The 21,265-nt window shown below is 37.5% G+C and overlaps 1 protein-coding gene and 1 pseudogene across 11 annotated transcripts in view; one reads left to right on the top strand and one right to left on the bottom strand.

Moving 5' to 3' along the window:
- VPS13B (vacuolar protein sorting 13 homolog B) overlaps positions 1-20,170 on the bottom strand; it is a 791,444-nt gene extending 771,274 nt beyond the window's left edge. For 5 of the 11 annotated variants that reach the window (XM_060116052.1, XM_060116058.1, XM_060116060.1 and 2 more), the window contains exons 1-3: positions 19,961-20,164; positions 19,224-19,402; positions 4,542-4,685 (exon numbers count right to left, since the gene is read on the bottom strand). In XM_060116052.1, the coding sequence (XP_059972035.1) occupies positions 4,542-4,685; positions 19,224-19,370 (291 nt within the window). In that variant the 5' untranslated portion in view covers positions 19,371-19,402; positions 19,961-20,164. The other 6 variants (XM_060116063.1, XM_060116054.1, XM_060116055.1 and 3 more) reach the window with 6 other exon arrangements.
- On the top strand, positions 5,012-5,875 carry LOC132500835 (heterogeneous nuclear ribonucleoprotein A1-like; annotated as a pseudogene).
- Positions 20,171-21,265: the final 1,095 nt, after the last annotated feature.

The raw sequence follows: 21,265 nt of genomic DNA, 5'->3' as shown, positions 1-21,265 counted from the left end.
AAAGGAACTACAAAACAGCCAGAAAACAGTTAACAAAATGGCCTTAAATGTAAGTGGACTACATTCTCCAATCACAAGAAATAGAGTGGTGAAAGGATAAAAAATAAGACGTAACTATATGTTGCCTACCAGAGACTCACTTCAGATACAAGGATATTCCATTCAAATAGAAACATTTAAAAGAAAGCTGGGGTAGCTATACTTACTTCAGACAAAATAGACTTTGAAAGAAAGATGGTAGTAAGAGAAAAAGAAGGGCATTACATAATGATAAAGGGGTCAATCCAACAAGAGGATGTAACATTTGTAAATATTTATGCACCCAATATAAAAGGATTCCCTAGGGGAAGTAAAGACGCTACTCATAATTTATAGGGAACTCTAAGTCTCATTTTTCATAGAAGGAATCTACAGACAGAACCTAGACTAAGCTATCTGCTAGTATTATCACCACCATCACTAACCTGTAGTAGTGCCAGTGAGGGAATCAATAATAGTACAATAAATTCCACAACCTAAGTCAGCAATTCTGAGCCCTTACTCAATGTGTGAAAAGGTAGTTGTTTTAGGCCATTTGGGCTGCTATAACAAAACACCACAGACTGGGTAGCTAATAAACAACAGACATTTATTTCTCATAGCTCTGGAGGCTAGAAGTCCAAGGTCAAGGTGCCAACCTGGTCTGGCGAGGGCCCTTTTTCTGGTTCACAGCCAGTGCCTTTTCATTGCATCCTCACCTGGCAGAAGGGGTTAGGGATCTCTCTGGAGCCTCTTTTAAAAGGCACTAATGGGGGCTTCCCTGGTGGCACAGTGGTTAAGAATCCGCCTGCCAATGCAGCGGACACGGGATCGAGCCCTGGTCCGGGAAGATCCCACATGCCGTGAAGCAACTAAGCCCATGCACCATAACTACTGAGCCTGCGCTCTAGAGCCCGCAATCCACAACTACTGAGCCCATGTGCCACAACTACAGAAGCCCGAGCGCCTAGAGCCCGTGCTCCACAACAAGAGAAGCCACCGCAATGAGAAGCCCGCGCACTGCAACAAACAGTAGCCCCCGCTCTCCACAACTAGAGAAAGCCCGCGTGCAGCAACGAAGACCCGACACAGCCAAAAATAAATAAATAAAATAAATAAATTTATTTAAAAATTTTTAAATTTTATAAATAAATAAAAGGCACTAATCTCATTCATGAGGTCTCCACTCTCATGACAAGCATCTTCCCAAGGCCCCACTTCCTAATATCATCATCTCTGGGGGTTAGGGCTTCAACATATGAATTTTGGGGGAACATACTCAAACCACAGCAGCAGTCAACCAGATTAATCCAGCCTCAGATAAGAGAATTAAAGTGTTAAGAAAATAAATAAAAAGCCATGTAAATATTGTTAATAGCCTTAGCAAAACTTCCAATAACCAATTTCCACCGCATCAAAACATGCAAGGAAAGAGGACAGGCAAGATTGCTCTGTAACTCCGAGCACTAACCAGGATTTAAAAGCACATATTGTGCTGGCCAAAGAGTTTGTTCAGTTAATGGATACGTTGTTCAATAAAGTTCCGGGTGAAAATGAAAAATGTTTTTACTTAAAACCAAATGAACTTTTTGGCCAACACAATACATTAACAAAAAGCTTAGTTTTTTTATCTCAAGTTTTGAATGGTACTTATAGTTTTGGTTTAGGTTCAAAAGATTTTTTAAAGTTTTTTTGTTTGTTTGTTTTTATGAATAACAAGTATCACTTCTATAAAGGGCCTTACAAACGGTTACATTTATTAGGTCAAAAGATTTTGAAAGTTTACTTTCTAGGTGGCACAAAGGCCAGAATAAATTAGTACTTTAAAAATAAATTTACTACTCTCTTTAGGTTGAAGAAGCTTTTTGCAAGACTTATTATTAACACAATGAGCAGAGAAAGCATACACAATGAAAGAATAAAAGAACTATGTAGCAAGTCTTGCCCTAGTTTACAGGTGAGGCCCACAGAGGATAAACAAAAATATGCAAAAGGAGAGGAGCACATAGTTAAATGTAAGTTACTGGTAAGGTTTTCATTCTTGAGCCGTATGCTGGGTCCACAAGTATTTATTAGATTAGCCTAGGGTGGAGAAAACTAGCTAAATAAACAAGTCAGACCTGGACCACTAGTGATAATGTGTCATGAATCAAATTCTGTGTCTCAAGTCCAAAAAAGAAAAAGAAAACAGTTCAAACCTACAGGATCTAAAGGTGGGTATGACTGACACAGATATGTCTCTCAGAGTAAATAGCATATTTACTAAGTGAAATATCAATATATTAAACTAATTCAGACTGGACATCAAGGTGACTTTATCTTACCAAACACAACAACTTGGTCACCTGCGCATCAAAAAAATCTCTATAATTAAAAATGATCACAAAGACATGTTAAGGAAGTATACTATAACTATTATCAAAAGAGTCACAATCATTATAAATCTCTTTTTCTAAGTAGCTTTTGTGGAAATTATATAAATATCTTACAATGCTTTTCAGTGCACTGACGAGTAAAATAAAAATCAACAAATGTTAGAATTTAATTGAACTTTACAAACTACACATGCCTTCTTATCAAGAAATTCAGCAATATTGTTTTTTGATAATGATGTTTTCTGAATAAACCTCAGATTTCTAACTTTTAAATTTCATTTTATTACATTCTCATACAATATTATTTTTAACAGATTCCTACCTGTAACTCTAAAAGGCCCCTTCATTTAACCTACCATCCACACTAATTTTATTTAGAAAATAAGTCTTTTCTTCATTGTGCATCTATAATAATTTGAAATAATATAAATCAAATATGGGCTTACTCAATTTTACTAACACATATATAGTTTTTTAACTTAATTTCCTATTATACTAATCAAAGCTTAAAATAGGAAAATAAACTATTTTAAAATGTGTTTCATCTATAATGTTTTTACTAAGAAATTAATTCCAATCACTAGCATAAACTCAAGTATAACTCTCCAGGGGTGTACAATGCTGAATAATTTGTCCAAATGTCAACTGCAATTTTCAAAAATCCTTTCTACCTCAAAATTTTAAACATCTGTAAAAAATACTTGTTTTGAGAGTGGTTTACATTCATGACACTTGACCTTTTGCTGTACACACCACAAAATTCAAGTCTCAAATACCATATAAGCAGGAAATCTGATCATTCCTGCAGTAGCCATCTGCATGGTCCAATATCAAATATTAGTTCTAGGTTACACTAAGTCATGTGTTACAAATCTTCTTCTGCAGCCTCTATAATTAGTTGTAATTTGCCTCTTTTAAAATGTGTTTCTTATGGGACATCTGGCCTTGAAACTTCCACCTTCCCATTGAAAAAACACTTAGTGTCTGGATTTTTTTTTTTTCACTTAATATGGAGCACTGCATGGGTGGTATAACCAAGTCCAGACTTCTTTAAAAAAAATTAAATTCCAGGAACAGATGATGATTAAGAACCATTTAAGTATTACCAAATATAAATGTAAAATAAAACTTTGTTGCACATAACTATCTACAGATTCCTAAATCAATCTCCCAGATATTTAAAGTTCCCAAAATAAATTTTAATGAGAGTATAGCATTGGTCTACTCACTTCCAGGAACTACATTAGTTAAGTTAAATTGCATAATAAAGGTTTGGAATTAGAGATTTCACAGAAAGAAAAACAGTTTTGAGCCCAGTAGGTTCATATGACACTCAAAGTATCTACTGCAAATAGGAAATGATTTTAGTAATTTATAAATAACCTTTACTCATTTCACAGAAATTGAAATTTAATAATACTCATCAATTCACTTGATCTAGAAAGGCTTCCTTAAAACTGAAAATTAAATACAGGCTAAGGAAAAAGTAATAAAAATGAAAGACAGAGACACTACTTTTATACAGGATAAAAGTGGAAAAATTCATCACAATATGCTGCTGCCCAGACCTGTTTGCTTCCTAGATTAGAAAATTTTTGGTGGAAACTCCTTAAAATCACTATTATACCTTAACAAAAACACTGAAAAGAAATGTAACATGGGTCAGAGAAGAAAGAAGTCAGAAAAAAATCAGTTTCTGATGACAAAACTTCAAAGACACAATGAAATTAGGTATGAAGGGAAATTCAATATATTTTCATCTTCTCAAAAAATAACCTGAGAAATTTCCATCTCATTTAGAAATGTCACTTTGCAAAAATTCAAAAACCTTCACCTAAAAATTGGACACAATCAGGCCCCATTTCTAGCAGATATAGGTAATGAGCAATATGCATAATCCCTATTAAGGCTATGATCAGATTAAGTAAAATGAGTATGAAAATAACCATTAGGATGTTTTATCCAAATTTAAGAAAACCCTTTTGCAATTAATTATGTTACTTTAATAGGTATGTAAAAAAAAAATTAAGTGTGTGAGCTAAGATTTGTTTATGTAAAACCTGACACATCCCAAAAGTTAAAAAAAATCAAATACTAATAACTATTAAAACTGGTTAATATAAACAACTAGGTTCAATAATTTCTTACCTGTATCCCATCTTTAAGTTTCAAAATACATTCCATTGTATTGATGGTAATTACCACTGGTTCTGAACCCAGTTTTGTCCATGGTACATGGATCCTCAGTTCGTGAATATGTCCACTTAAAAAAGTGAATGGTAATTTCAATTCCTTAAAACACAAAATATTAAATAAAATTTAGTAAGTGCTTAATATTTTTTTCATTCTAATATCCAAAATACTTTCTGAAAAGAAAAACAAAATTTCTAACACAAAAATATTCTGGAAATTACTTTTCATCAAAAAAGAGCATCGAGATATGTTCGGTAGATTACTCCTTTCTACCCGTGGACGCCGCCAAGCAAGCATCGTTGACGTCTCCCTCCTCCACTGCCGTCACGTCTAAGTCAGAGTCTCCCAAAGACCCCGAACAGCTGAGGCAGCTCTTCATCGGAGGTTTGAGGTTTGAAACAACCAATGAGTGTCTGAGGAGCCATTTTAAGCAATGGGGAATGCTCACAGATTGTGTGGTGATGAGGGATCCAAACACCAAGAACTCCAGAGGCTTCCGGTTTGTCACATATGCCACTGTGGGGAAGATGGATGCAGCCATGAATGCAAGGCCACATGAGGTGGATGGAAGAGTTGGGGAACCAAAGAGGGCCGTCTCAAGAGAAGATTCTCAAAGACCTGGTGCCCACTTAACTGTGAAAAAGATTTTTGTTGGTGGCATTAAAGAAGACACTGAAGAACATCACCTAAGAGATTGTTTTGAACAGTAGGGGAAAACTGAAGTGATCGAAATCATGACTGACCGAGGCAGTGGCAAGAAGAGAGGCTTTGCTTTCGTAACCTTTGATGACCATGACTCCGTAGACAAGACTGTCTTTCAGAAATACCACACTGTGAATGGCCACAACTGTGAAGTAAGGAAAGCCCTGTCTCAGCAAGAGATGGCTAGTGCCTCATCCAGCCAAAGAGGTCGAAGTGGTTCTGGAAACTTTGGTGGTGGTCGTGGAGGGGGGTTTGGTGGGAATGACAGCTTTGGTCGTGGAGGAAACTTCAGGGGTCGAGGTGGCTTTGGTGGCAGCCGCGGTGGCGGGGGATATGGTGGCCGTGGGGATGGCAGTAATGGGTTTGGTAACGATGGAAGCAATTCTGGAGGTGGTGGAAGCTACGATGATTTGGGCGGTTACAACAATCACTCTTCAAATTTTGGACCCATGAAAGGAGGAAACTTTGGAGGCAGAAGTTCTGGCCCCTATGGTGGTGGAGGCCAAAACTTTGCCAAACCACGAAACCAAGGTGGCTATGGAGGTTCCAGCAGCAGCAGTAGCTAGGGCAGTGGCAGAAGGTTTTAATGACTGCCAGGAAACAAAGCTCAGCAGGAGAGGAGATCCAGAGAAGTGACAGGGAAGCTACAGGTTACAAAAGATTTGTGAACTCAGCCAAGCACAGTGGTGGCAGGACCTAGCTGCTACAAAGAACACATTTTAGACAATACTCATGTGTATGGGCAAAAAAACTCAAGGACTGTAATTGTGACTAATTGTATAACAGGTTATTTTAGTTTCTGTTCTGTGGAAAGTATAAAGCATTCCAACAAAGGGTTTTAATGTAGATTTTTTTTCTTTTTGCACCCATGCTGTTGATTGCATGATCATGATGCTGAATAAATGTGTCTTTAAAAAAAAAAAAAGGCAGCATCAATGGACTTCCCTGGTGGCACAGTGGTTGAGAATCCACCTGCCAAGGCAGGGGACACAAGTTCGATCCCTGATCTGGGAAGATCCCACATGCCTCAGAACAACTAAGCCCGTGCGCCACAACTACTAAGCCTGTGCTCTAGAGCCCACGAGCCACAACTACTGAAGCCCGCGCACCTAGAGCCCGTGCTCACAACAAGAGAAGCCACCGCAATGAGAAGCCTGCACACAGCAACGAAGACCCAGCACAGCCAAAAATAAATAAATTTATTTTTTTAAAAAAGCAGCATCAAATAACTTGTTAAACTATAGTTAATGATAAACTACAAAAACTTATTGTGCAAGTTACATTTAATAAGCTACTTAACCTGTGCAGGCCTCTATTTCTTATTTTGCTAAATGGAAATAATAACAGAATATGATTGTAAGGCAAGTTTAAAGATGAGAACGGAATTAAAGATAGGAGAATGACCTGACAAAATAAAAATGGACCAACTTAGAAAAAAAATTTATTGAGCTTTACCTAATTAAAGATTGTACCTGGATACTATTTGGTCATAAATTCTAAGTGTTTTCTGACTGGTTTCCATTATTATTAAAAAGGTTAGACGTATGCTAACACATGTATATGGAATCTAAAAAAACGGTACTCATGAACCTAGTGGCAGGGCAGAAATAAAGACACAGACATAGAGGATGGACTTGAGGACACAGCAGGGGAAGGGGAAGCTGGGACAAAATGAGAGTAGCATTGACATATACACACTACCAAATATAAAATGGATGGCTAGTGGGAAGCTGCTACATAGCACAGGGAGATTAGCTCAATGCTCTGTGATGACCTAGAAGGGTGGGATAGAGAGGGTGGGAGGGAGGCTCAAGAGGGAGGGGATATGGGGATATATGTATACATATAGCTCTGATTCACTTTGCTGTACAGCAGAAACTAACACAACATTGTAAAGCAGTTATGCTCCAGTAAAGATGAAAAATAAAAAGGCACTTCCTCTCAAAAAAAAAAGGTTAGAAATGAAAACATAAATGTTACCACAATCACTTTATACTAAATTGTTTCACCTTCAGATAAAATATGTTACAAACCAACAAAAGAAAAAAACAAATTTGTATTTGGACTATATCTCAATCACATTACTGTAACTCTATTTGTGAAAGTTAAGATAAATATTAAGCTATTCATTCATCTAAGAATTGTCCACCTACTTGGTTTAGCAACATAGTAGCAATATAGCTAAATATATACAGATAGTACAGCAAAGTGGTTAAGACCAATAACTCTAGAGTCAGCACAAGTGGATTTAATCCTACCTCTGCTACTTACTAGCACAATGACAATAGGTAAGTTGTATTAATGTATGTGTCTCAGTTTCTTTATCTGTAAAACTGGATAATAGTAGTGTGTTTGAGGATTAAATGAATTAATTTATATAAAGCACTTAGGACACTGTCTTCCTCAAAGAGCAATCAATATAAAGATGCTAACTATTTATTATTACAAACGTATAAGCCTCCTTTATGTCTTCACAAGTTTTTTTAAAGGGCAGAATACTAAAAATCTATTTCTACTATTCTAATGGAATGTCACAATTTTTAAACAGTTCTCGTTATTTCATTAATTTTAAAGATGCAGTAATTTCTCCCAGCATTAATCAATGGGACAGATTATATTTTGATCAGTGTCTATAACGAAGACAATGTTTACTGAGCACATACTGTGTACCACACACTGCTTTAAGCACTTTACCTGCATGCAAAATTTAATCTTTGTACCCGAAAAAGTAAATACTATTATACCCACTTTACAGATAAAAAATCTGAGGCATGGAAAGGTCAACTAACTTTCAAAAATGACTCAGCTAGGAGCGCCGTGACTCAAAACCAGAAACTATGATGCCAGAGCCCTTGCTCTTATCAACAACTATACTGCACCTAACTTTCATTATGAGCACTGAATACATTTCCATTGGTTATACATCCATTTGGATAATGTTCCAATGACATCTCCATCTCTACCCTTGAGTTGTGTAACAATGATATGTTTGTGAAATGGCTACCAAAACCGTAGTCTATGGGCACAAATTGGCTTTTCTTAGGGAGAAGTTAAAAGACACCTGAACCAAACTCAAGACCTTGGTATCACCAGAATGCTACTAATCATCTGAATAACTAACAAAACACTAACACAAGAGGCAGCATTCTACATTAAAACATGGAATTTTGAACCATATGGCCCATGTTGGAGATCCAACTGAAGTTCAACACTTATTATCTGACTATAAGCAAGATCATTTCCATTTCCTCATCACAGAGTTCTTGTGATAAACAAATAAGAACACATTTATGCCTTGTAAAAGGCAAAAGAAAATGATGACTGTTATAATAAATGGATCATCCTGAGGTAACCACAAAGAAATGATTTTCTTTTCATTCCTTTTCCTTCTCAAAATATATTATACAACTTAAAAATATTCTATTTTCTTGTAACTACTTAGAAATACATTGTGAAAAATACATCCCTAAAACCAGAATATCTATGGCTGCACAAAGGATATAGTAATGAAAAATTTAATTATAGGATTGATTAGCTCTCATGAATATAATTCTAGGTAAGCAATTAAAAAATATTCTCACACAGGAAAAAGGGATACTTGAAAAATGAATATAGCAGGCCACAAAAGCAAAAACAGATGAAAAGGACTACATCAAACCTAAAAACCTCCACAGAGCAAAGAAAACACTCAGCAAAGTGGAAAGGCAACCCACATGAGAGAAACTATTTCTAAACCATATTATCTGATAAGGGGTTAAAATCTAGAATATAAAAAGAACTACGACAACTCAACAACATAAAAACAAATAATCCAATTTTTAAAATGGGGAAATGACTCAAATAGACATTTTCAAAAAAAATATACAAATGGCCAGCAAATAGAGGAAAACATGCTTACCATCATTAATTGTCAGAGAAATGCAAATCAAAACCACAATGACATATCATCTCACACCTGTTATAATGGCACCTATCCAAAAAAAAAAAAAAACCCACCACAGGAAGTGATAAGTGTGGTGAGTGTATGAAGAACGTAGAACACTTGTGCACTGTTGATGAAAAGGTAAAATGGTGCAGCCACTATAGAAAACAGTATGGAGATTCTTCAAACAGTTAAAAACAGAATTACCATATGATCCAGCGATCTCAGTTCTGAGCACAAACTAAAAAGAACTGAAACCAGTATCTTGAAAACATATTTGTACAACCATATTTTTTGCAGCAATATTCACAATAGTCAAGAGGTAGACACAACCTAATGTCCATTGAAAGATAAACGCATAAAGAAAATGTGGTATATACACATGATGAAATATTATTCAGTCTTTAAAAAGGAAATTCTGTCATATGCTCCAACATATAATGAACCTCAAGGACATTGTACTAAATGAAATAAGCCAGTCACACAAAGACAAATATTGTCTGATTCCACTGCTATAATGTACCTAAATTAGTCAAATTCTTAAGACACATATGTAGAACAGTGGTTGCCAGGGGCTGGGGGAAGAGAGAAAAGGGAAGTAGTTTTTCAGTGGGTACAGAACTTAAGTTTTGGAAGATGAAAAGTTCTAGAGATCTGTTGAACAACAATGTATTGGGTTGGCCAAAAAGCACATTCAGGTTTTTCTGTAATACATTATGGAAGAACCCAAAGAAACTTTTTGGCCACCCCAATATATATAATTAACACAACTATCCACTTAAAAATGGTTAAGATGGTAAATTTTATGCTATATGCTTTTTACCACAAAATAAAAATGAATGTAAGACAGGACTTCAAGAATTCTAAGTTAGAAGGTTGGCAAATCCTCTCCCCAGAAAGCAGTGACAAAACTGGACAAAGTTATTAAAAACAACAGAAATCTCAGGGGCAATAAGGGAAGGCCACCCTGAGGTCACAACAGCAGTTGGTGCAAGAAACTAAACAGAAGACCAGCCAGAAAATTAACAGAGAAATCCAGAGAACAAGACAGCCAAAGATGGCCTTGCTATGACCTCAGTATCCCTGGTAACCTGGAAAGCCATATGTATGTGCCAGGCTGTGCTTACTTAGACGACACTGGAGAGACCCCTAACAATCTACTCATCCTTGGTTGACCAAGAAGCCTTGTAAACAAAGTAAGTAAAAACATGGATCAGATTTGTAAACTCCTTGAACTTTGAAAGCATTATCCAGTACATGTATATGTCCCATGCCAAAGAGTAGAAGCCTTATTGGTTCAAAAGTTTAAACAACCTCTAGCCAATCACTGGCTGATGACTCAATTATAGTGACCCAGGGGTAATCCCTAGAAAGCCAAGCCTAAAAACAGAAAGAACTGGGGGAGAAAAAAAAAAAAAGCTGAGCACAGTCATCAGAGGCCACACACTGCAGAGGAAACAGACACCACAAATTTAGCCCAGGCAAGGCACTAAACAAATACATAAACCAATAGCAACAACAAATATCCCCAGAGGGAAGAAATCAGAATGCAGAGTTGCTAAAACATATTATCCAAAACATCCAGTTTTCAACTAAAAATTGTGAAACATGAAAAGCATGCAAAGTAGTCAATAGAAACTATCTCTGAGGATGCTCAAATGTAGGACTTACTACACAAGGACTTCAAAACATCTATTATAAATATGTTCAAAGAAATAAAGGAAGCTATATTTAAACAATTAAAGGAATATATGACCACAACGATTCATCAAGTAGAGAATACCAAGAATGAGATAGAAATTATAAAAAAAAACCAAATAGAAATTTTTGAGTTTAAAAATACAATAAATGAAATTAAAAATTCACTGAAAGAGCCCAACATCAGATTTGAGCTGGCAGAAGAAAGAATCAGCAAATCCACACCCAGACGTATCAAAGCAAAAACTTCAAAAGCCTAGGACAAGAAGAAAATCTTGAAAGCAGAAACAGAAAATCAACTTGTCACATACAAGAAAACTCTTAGTAGATTAAAAGCTAACTTGTCATTACAAACAATAAAGGCAAAAAGGCAGTGAGGTGATATATTTAAATAACAAAAGAAAATAACCATCAACCAAAAATCCTATATCCAGCAAAAGTATACTTCAAAAATGAAGGTGAAATAAAGGCATACTGAAATAAACAAAGTCTCAGGTAATTCTTTGTAACAGAATACTAAAAGAAGTTCTTTGAACCGAAAGGAAGCAATACCAGATTGTAACTCAAGGCCACACAAACAGCACTAATAAAAGTATATATGTAGATAATTATTAAAAGACAGTATAAATGTTTTCTTCTTTTTTCTTCTGATTCAAAAGGCAATCACAAAAAACAATTATAACATTGATATATTAGGTTTATAACAAAGAAATGCAATATATGTGAAAATAGTACCACAAAGGAGGGAGAAGAAATGAAGCTACAGTGGAGAAAGTTTCTGTACTTTAATGGAATAAAGTTAGCATTAATCTCAAATAGACTGTGATAAATTAGATGCATATTGTAATCCTCTAAGCAACCACTAAGAAAATAACTCAAAATAAATTAAAAATCAAAGGAATTAAAATGCAATACTAAAAAATATCTACTTAATAGTAAAGAAAGTAGCAAAGGATTATGAGAGAAACAAAACAGACATGAGACACTTAGAAAATAGCAAAATGGTAGACAGAAATCCAACCACATGAATAAAAACATAATGTGAATGGATTAAATATTCCTATCAAAAGACAAAGATTGCTTCCATGTCCTGGCTATTGTAAATAGTGCTGCAATGAACACTGGGGTGCATGTGTCTTTCTGAATTACGGTTTTCTCTGGGTATATTGCCAGTAGTGGGATTGCTGGGTCATATGGCAGTTCTATTTCTAGTTTTTTAAGGAACCTCCATACTGTTCTCCATAGTGGCTATATCAATTTACATTCCCACCAACAGTGTAAGAGGGTTCCGTTTTCTCCACAGCCTCTCCAGCATTTGCTGTTTGTACATTTTTTGATGATGACCATTCTGACTGGTGTGAGGTGATACCTCACTGTAGTTTTGATTTGCACTTCTCTAATAATTAGTGATGCTGAGCATCTTTTCATGTGTTTGCTGGCCGTCTGTATGTCTTCTTTGGAGAAAGGTCTACTTAGGTCTTCTGCCCATTTTTTGATTGGGTTGTTTTTTTTTTTGACATTGAGCTAAATGAGCTTTTTGTATATTCTGGAGACTAATCCTTTGTCAGTTGCTTCATTTGCAAATATTTTCTCCCACTCTGAAGGCTGTCTTTTCATCAACAGAGGAATGAATAAAGAAGATGTGGTACATATATACAGTGGAATATTACTCAGCCATAAAAAAGTAATGAAATTGGGTCATTTGCAGAGATGTGGATGGACCTAGAGACTGTCATAGAGTGAAGTAAGTCAGAAAGAGAAAAACAAATATCGTATATTAACACGTATATGTGGAATCTAGAAAAATGGTACAGATGATCTTCTTTGCAAACCAGAAATAGAGACACAGACATAGAGAACAAACGATGCCAAGGGTGAAGGGTGGCAGGGTGGAATGAACTGGGAGATTGGGATAGTGATACTATGTATAAAATAGATAACTAACGAGAACATACTATAAAGAACAGGGAACTACTCAATGCTCCGTGGTGACCTAACTGGGAAGAAAATCCAAAAAAGAGGGGATACATGTATATGTATAGCTGATTCATTTTGCTATACAGCAGAAACTAACACAACATTGTAAAGCAACTATACTCCAATAAAAATATTTTAAAAAGAAGAAAATATAAAACATATATGAGCATAGCAACAGAGCCCCAAAATACATAAATCAAAAACTGACAAAAGTGAGAAAAGAAATAATTCAATAACTTACAATAATAAACAGAACAGACAGAAAATCAACAAAGATATAGAAGACCTGAAAAACACTATCAACCAATTTAGACCTTACATCTATAAACCATTCCATCCAACATCTGCAAAAATACACTGCTATCTCAAGGAAAATCAGAAAACGTTTGAACTGAATGAAAATAAAAACACAACATACCAAAGTTCATAGGATGCAGCTAAAGAAACGTAGAGCTGTAAATGTCTATAGTAGAAAAAGAGAACTATCTCAAATCAATAACCTAGGCTTCTACCTGCAGGCAGCAGAAAAACAAACTAAACCAAACTAAACAAGCTAACCCAAACTGAACAAAAACAAGGACCACAATACCAAAAAAGGCAGGAGAGGAAGAGGGCAAATGCAGTTAAACTATTGTAAGATTATTCAGGAAATGGTAAGAATGCTAATTTAAGGTAGATGCCAATAAGTCAAATATCCATTTTGTAATCTTTAGAGAAGCAACTGAAATAATTTTTTAAAGAGTATAATTAAAAAGACTTTAAGGCAAAAAGAATTACTAGCATGAATGAAAGAGGACATATTTCAGAATGATTTTTTTTAAGTATATTCAACAATAAGGTATCACAGTACTGAATCTGTATGCGCTTAACAATGTAACTTCAAGGTATATAAAGTGAAGGTTGGTAAAACTATAAAAGTAGACAAATCCACAATCATAGTTGGAGATGTTAACCATTAACATACCTTTCTTAGTAATTGACAGAACAAGCAGACAATGAAAATCCATATGGATTTATAAGATTTGAAGAACTCTAATAACCAATTTGAAGCAACTGACATTTATGGAAGAATAAGGCAACAACTGTAGGATACACATTTCTCAGCAATTACACATGGAATATTTACAAAAATAAAATTTTGACCATATAGTGTCATAAATTATAATGGATCAACATCATACAGAGAATGTGCTGACCACAATGCCGTTAAATTAGAAATCAATAACAGAAAGATAATTATTCCCTAAATGTTTGGAAATTAAGCAACACACTTCTAAATAACCCATGGATTAAAGAAGAAATCAAAATGGAATTTTAAATTTTTTAAGCTGAATAATAATGAAAAGACAACATATAAAGTTGTGGTGATAAAACTAAATAGATGGTTAAAGAAAAATGTACAGTATTCAATGCACATATTAGAGTAGAAAAGGGTTGAAGAAAATCAATAACCTAAGCTTCCACCTCAAGAAGCTAGAGAAAACAATGACAAATCAAATCCAAAGAAACAGGAAAAAAAAGAAATGATTAAAAAAAATAAGAGCAGGGCCTCCCTGGGTGGCGCAGTGGTTGAGAGTCCGCCTGCCGATGCAGGGGATACGGGTTCGTGCCCCGATCTGGGAGGATCCCATATGCCGCGGAGCGGCTGGGCCCGTGAGCCATGGCCGCTGGGCCTGCGCATCCGGAGCCTGTGCTCCGCAACGGGAGAGGCCACAACAGTGAGAGGCCCGCATACCGCAAAAAGAAAAAAAATAAATAAATAAGAGCAGAAATACATTACAGGGACTTCCCTGGTGGCACAGTGGTTGAGAATCCACCTGCTAATGCAGGGGACACGGGTTTGAGCCCTGGTCCAGGAAGATCCCACATGCCACGGAGCAACAAAGCCTGTGTGCCACAACTACTGAGCCTGTGCTCTAGAGCCCGTGAGCCAAAACTACTGAGCCCTCATGCCACAACTACTGAAGCCCACGTGCCTAGAGCCCGTGCTCCACAACGAGAAGCCACCACAATGAGAAGCCTGCGCACCGCCAACAAAGAGTAGCCCCTGCTCGCCTCAACTAAAGAAAGCCCACGCACAGCAAAGAAGACCCAACACAGACAAAAATAAGTAAATAAATAAATAAATTTATTTTTTTAAAAAAAGAAATACATTACGAAGAAAACAGGAATAGAAAAAAAATCAATAAAGTTGGGTTTTGACTAATTTTAATAAAGCCCTAGCAATACTAATGAAAATACAAATTACTAATATAAGCATTGAAAAGAGGATATCATAACAGTTCCTAGATTTTTTTAAGGCAACTTTAAAATGAAAAACAAACAAAAAAACCCAACTTTACGGCTTAAATATGACAACTTAGAGCAGAGGCAAGCAAACTTTTTCAGTAAGGAGCAGATAGTAAATATTTCAGGCTTTTGCAAGCCATGCAGACTCTGTTCCAGCACTTAACCCTGTCGTTTTAGCTTGCAAAAGCAGCCAACATGTAAACGAATGAGAATAGCTGGGCTCCAATAAAATTTTATTTACAAAGTTAGGCCCACACCATTGCTGATTTTGAGGAAATGGAGAAATTCCTTGAAAAGCATAACTAACCAAAACTAACAAAAGGAGAAACAGAAATCTAAACAGTCCTATATCTGTTAAAGAAATTAAATCAGGGGGCTTCCCTGGTGGTGCAGTGGTTGAGAATCTGCCTGCTAATGCAGGGGACACGGGTTCGAGCTCTGGGCTGGGAGGATCCCACATGCCACGGAGCAACTAGGCCCGTGAGCCACAACTACTGAGCCTGCGCATCTGGAGCCTGTGCTCCGCAACAAGAGAGGCCGCGATAGTGAGAGGCCCGCGCACTGCGATGAAGAGTGGCCCCTGCTTGCCACAACTAGAGAAAGCCCTCGCACAGAAACAAAGACCCAACACAGCAAAAATAAATAAATTAATAAACTCCTACCCCCAACATCTTGGAAAAAAAAAAAAAAAAAAAAAAAAAGAAATTAAATCAGGAATTAAAAACTTTCCAATAAGAAAACTCCTAACTAGCATGACTTCATGATTAATTTTTCCTAACATTTAAAAAACTGGTAAGGGGCAGCGAAGGGATAAATTAGGAGACTGGGATTGACATATACACACTACTATATGTAAAACAGATAACTAATAAGGGCCTACTGTGTAGCACAGGGAACTCTACTCAGTACTCTGTAATGACCTATATGGGGGAAGAATCTAAAAAAAGAGTGTATATATGTATATGTATAACTGATTCACTTTGCTGTACAGCATAACTAACACAACATTGTAAATCAAGTAGACTCTGATAAAAATTTTTAATTAAATTTTTAAAATGTTAAAATAAAGGAAAAAAGTTGGATGGGGGCCTCCCTGGTGGCGCAGTGGCTGGGAGTCCGCCTGCCGATGCAGGGGATACGGGTTCGTGCCCCGGTCTGGGAGGATCCCATATGCCGCGGAGCGGCTGGGCCCGTGAGCCATGGCCGCTGGGCCTGCGCGTCCGGAGCCTGTGCTCCGCGACGGGGGAGGCCACACCAGTGAGAGGCCCGCATACCGCAAAAAGAAAAAAAAAATAAAAAAATAAAAAAAAAAATAAAAAAGAAATTAAATCAGGAATTAAAAACTTTCCAATAAGAAAACTCCTAACTAGCATGACTTCATGATTAATTTTTCCTAACATTTAAAAAACTGGTAAGGGGCAGCGAAGGGATAAATTAGGAGACTGGGATTGACATATACACACTACTATATGTAAAACAGATAACTAATAAGGGCCTACTGTGTAGCACAGGGAACTCTACTCAGTACTCTGTAATGACCTATATGGGGGAAGAATCTAAAAAAAGAGTGTATATATGTATATGTATAACTGATTCACTTTGCTGTACAGCATAACTAACACAACATTGTAAATCAAGTAGACTCTGATAAAAATTTTTAATTAAATTTTTAAAATGTTAAAATAAAGGAAAAAAGTTGGATGGGGGCCTCCCTGGTGGCGCAGTGGCTGGGAGTCCGCCTGCCGATGCAGGGGATACGGGTTCGTGCCCCGGTCTGGGAGGATCCCATATGCCGCGGAGCGGCTGGGCCCGTGAGCCATGGCCGCTGGGCCTGCGCGTCCGGAGCCTGTGCTCCGCGACGGGGGAGGCCACACCAGTGAGAGGCCCGCATACCGCAAAAAGAAAAAAAAAATAAAAAAAAAAAAAAAAAAAAAAAAGTTGGAGATCTCACATTTCCTGATTTCAAAACTTACTACAAAGTCATGGTAATCAAAACAATGTGATACTGACATAAAGACAGACATACAGACCAATGGAATCATATGGAGGGCCTAGAAATAAACCCTCCTATCAATGACCATTTGATTTTCAAGAAGGGTGCCAAGATCATTCAGTAGGGAAAGGACAGTCTTCGACAAACGATGTTAGGAAAACTGAATAACCATATGCAAAAAAATATGAAGTTGGATCCTTGTACCACATATAAAAATTAACTCAAAAGGGATCCAATACCTAAATGTGAGAGCTAAAACTATAAAACTCTTAGAAGAAAACATAGGGGAAAAGCTTCATGACACTGGATTTGGCAATGATTTCTTGGATATAACACCAAAAGTCCAGGCATCAAAAGAAAAAGTTGTAAGTTGGACTTCATCAAAATTTAAAACTTTGGTTCTGCAAAGGATACTATCAACAGAGTCAAAAGACAACCCACAATAGGAGATGATACTTGCACATCATATCTGATAAGGGATTGACATCCAGGATATATAAATTCCTACAACTCAGTAACAACAAAATAACTTTTTAAAATGGGCAAAGGACTTGAACAGACATTTCTCCAAAGAAGATACACAAACAGCCAATAGCACAGGGAAAGGCTATTAATTAACAAACTTACCGAGTAACAGCAAAAAATGTGAAGTAACTGGAACTCCCACACATTACTGGTGAGAATCTAAATTGGTACAACCACTCTGGAAAACTATTTGGCAGTATCCATTAAAGCTAAATATATGCCTGCCTCCTAGGTATGCATCTAAAGGAAATCAACACCTCTGTCCAATACAAGAATGTTCTTAAGAGCTTTCTTCGTAATTGTCAAAAGCAGAAAAAATACAAATGTACCTCAAAAGGAAAATATATAAACTGTGAATCTTTATACAATGGAATACCACAAGGCAATACAAAGAATAAACTGTCATTTATTCAAGAACCTGGGTTAATCTTGGCCATAATGTGGAACAAAAGAATTCAAACACAAGTGATTCTCATTTAGTTAAGTTTCAAGAACAGCTTCAAGAAACTTATCTGTGTTGATAGAAGTCAGAACAGCTGTCACTTGTTTTAGGGGTGGGGTACTAATTACAAAAAGGTAAGGAGAGCATTTTGGGGTGCGGGAAATATTTTATTTCTTGATCTGGATAGTGGTTACACAGGTGTATGCATATGCTAAATTTAAGCTGTATACTTAGGATCTGTGCTCATTAAAAAACAATGAAAATATTAAGATAATCAACCTTGGAGAGAGGAAGGGGAAGAAACCAAGAATATTATTTCTCAGTGTTAACTCCAGGTTATTCCATAGTACAGGAAGCAGTGGAATATAACTCAAAGTTACCAATAACATCACCATCAGATTGTCTTCCCTTATCTCCTAAAAAGCAGTTGGTCTCTTGACTCCTGAGTTTCCAGAGATAATTTTTGTATTCTCAAGCCTAAAAGAATTGCCTGGCATATGTTAATAAGTGTACTAAGTGAATTAATAAATGTATGAACTTTGAAGTTACAGTTCATTTACATCAGACCATTCCCATGTTAAAAAAAAAAAAGACTTAAAAAGTGATTAAGAAGTTTTCAACTATGCTGGCATTCTCAATCTGTCTATTCAATATTCTGAGGATGTCATGGGTAATGACATTTTTCCCACTAAGAGAACTTTCCTCGATGTGACCTTGCTGTCTTTCGCACCCCTTCGTTCCCCAAAAAGGAAAAAGGGAATATTTTCCAGCGTCATACAGAATCCTACCAATGTAAATTAGCATATTCGGTAAAGCTTAAGAACGGAGTAACAGGGTGAAAATTCTGACAAGAACAATGAAATTTTTTTTCTATCTGTTGCGGCAATTTGGGGGATTATGATTCTAATAATCCATCACTAGTAACAAACCATAAAAAAAAAAATTCTGTAAAGCAAGGTCTCTAGTTCAAGATAGCCCAAAATACATTAGCAGAAAAACTAAGCTTTTAAAGCATAGTCAGAGTGTAGGAAAGCACACATTACTTCTAAGCAGGCTGAAAATGTTTTCAGTGACAGCTACACCGCTTACCTGCTCCAGCACATCCAATTTTAACTCCAGCTTGCTGAGAACCACGTCTCCGCCCCATAGTGAAAGCTGTAGATCTGAAGGCTTTAAGTTCTTGATGTAGCGATTCACATAGCTCATTAAAATTGGAGTCACATATGACTCCAGCATTCTTTAAGGTACAGAGGAGTCAAAGTCAGAAGCTGAAAGGGGTAAAGACAGAAACATTAGAGGTAACTGAGTCTGTGGTGCATTCCTTAAGGAAAAGGCATTTCTCAGGAAAGGTTGAAGAGGCCGAAAAGCAACAGTCCCCACCACAGCGGCCGCTCGCCTTCTCCCAGAAGCAGAGAAAACTCAAATGGACTCTGCTCCAGCCACGGCTGCCCCACTAGTACAACTCCCCTCAACTCGCCTGGCGAGGAGTGGGAGGAAGAGGTGGTGACCTAAAGAAAGCGGGTCCCCTGGAGTGGGAAAATGAGGAGAGGCAGGCTCGCCTTTGGCCGCCGCACCCCTCCCTTAGCCAGCCCAGCCGCCCCAGGAGGCCCTCGCCCCCCGTAACCCGACCGGATCTACCACCGTAGAAACAGAGCCAAAAGCAGGCCGTACGCCTCTCGCCGTATTGCACCCTCGGGTGACACGCCGAAGAGTACCGTGGCGTCTCCTCCACCTCCCGGTACCCGGCACCCGCCTGCGGAGGCGGCGCAGCTCCCGTACCGCGCCACTTCCGGGTGTGCCCCGCTCGGAGCTCGAAACAAACTAACCCTCCACCGCCACCACTCGACTCCGCAGCAGGGCCGGAGTTCTCAGGCTGGAGAAGCCATTCAGTGCGTCTTCTAGGAGGAGACCGCTGGCGCTGGGCCAGCCTGCGTCTCCGCTCCGACTCTGCTAGTGGTTCGCACAAAGCTCTAGGAAGTGCTCGGGGGCGGTGGGCGGACCGGTAAAGCGGAGACACCGGAGATCCGGAAGTGGTGCTCCGGCAAGAGAGCAACTGAGGTGGAGATCGAGTCTGAGTGAGGAAGCACGGAGGGCAAATAGCTCCGATGAGGAAGAAGAAAGCGGGTCCTAGTGTTTAAAGCCCTGAAAACCAAGTGGTTTTTGTTTTTCTTAGGAAATGGAAGGCCTGGAAAGAACTTGGGTTCAGTGCGCAGAGCAATAGCAATAAGGCTGCAGGTGGGGTGGGAGGGTAAATTTAGATCGAGAGCTTCATTTGCCGGGGGAAAGGAGAAGCTGAAGGGATCAGGATTAGGGGAATGCGTTTTGACCAAACGTGTAGACGAGCTCTCGCGTTCTTTTACTTTGGCGAAGGAGTGGTTTAGTATGTTTAAATTTGTGCAGGGAAGGACTAAAGAGAAAATCGTGGAGGTCCATTGAATTGCAGTCCGATATATGGAACTTCAGAAAAGAGGTAGGAATAGCAGAAGGAAATGAGACTCTTAGAGAAAGTGAAAAGAAATAGCTGACAGAGAATGAATTCAAAGTTTTTTAAGGGTCAGTGTCGGTTTTATTGGGCTGAAATGAATGTATAAAATACTACCTTTCCTTCTAGTATTTTGCAAGCTTAAAAAGTCAAGAAACTCAAACACCCAACACCGGATAAACACCTATATACTGGGTTTAAAGGGATAGCATAGGACATGCTGACTAATTTTTGACCAGTATTTACTATTTTTGGTAACCTCTGAAGAAGACACCTACCACTGCATTTTGAAAATAGACTTTCCTTACAAGGTTATTAAAATATCCACCCATGTTGTCGTTGCATTTAATTGAAAACACTTCCTAAGTAAATTCCTAAAACTCTATTGGAATTCAATTTAAGATTTCTTTTCTTTTTAATTTTTGAATTTTATTTTATTTTTTTATACAGCAGGTTCTTATTAGTTATCCATTTTATACATATTAGTATATATGTCAATCCCAGTCTCCCAATTCATTGGTGGTATGATGAAGTTGAGGTTTCTTAAAAGAGTTTTACAAAACTGGCATAGGAAAGAGGCATAAGTGAGGATGCCAAGGTGTTTAGATCTGTTTTGTTAATGAAAATAAGGAACTAAGTTTCAAAAAGA

Source organism: Mesoplodon densirostris, chromosome 13 (assembly GCF_025265405.1).
Source record: "Mesoplodon densirostris isolate mMesDen1 chromosome 13, mMesDen1 primary haplotype, whole genome shotgun sequence".
Classification (NCBI taxonomy): domain Eukaryota; kingdom Metazoa; phylum Chordata; class Mammalia; order Artiodactyla; family Ziphiidae; genus Mesoplodon; species Mesoplodon densirostris.
Note: the sequence above shows the minus strand (reverse complement) of the source record. Positions and strands in the feature narration are given on the sequence as shown.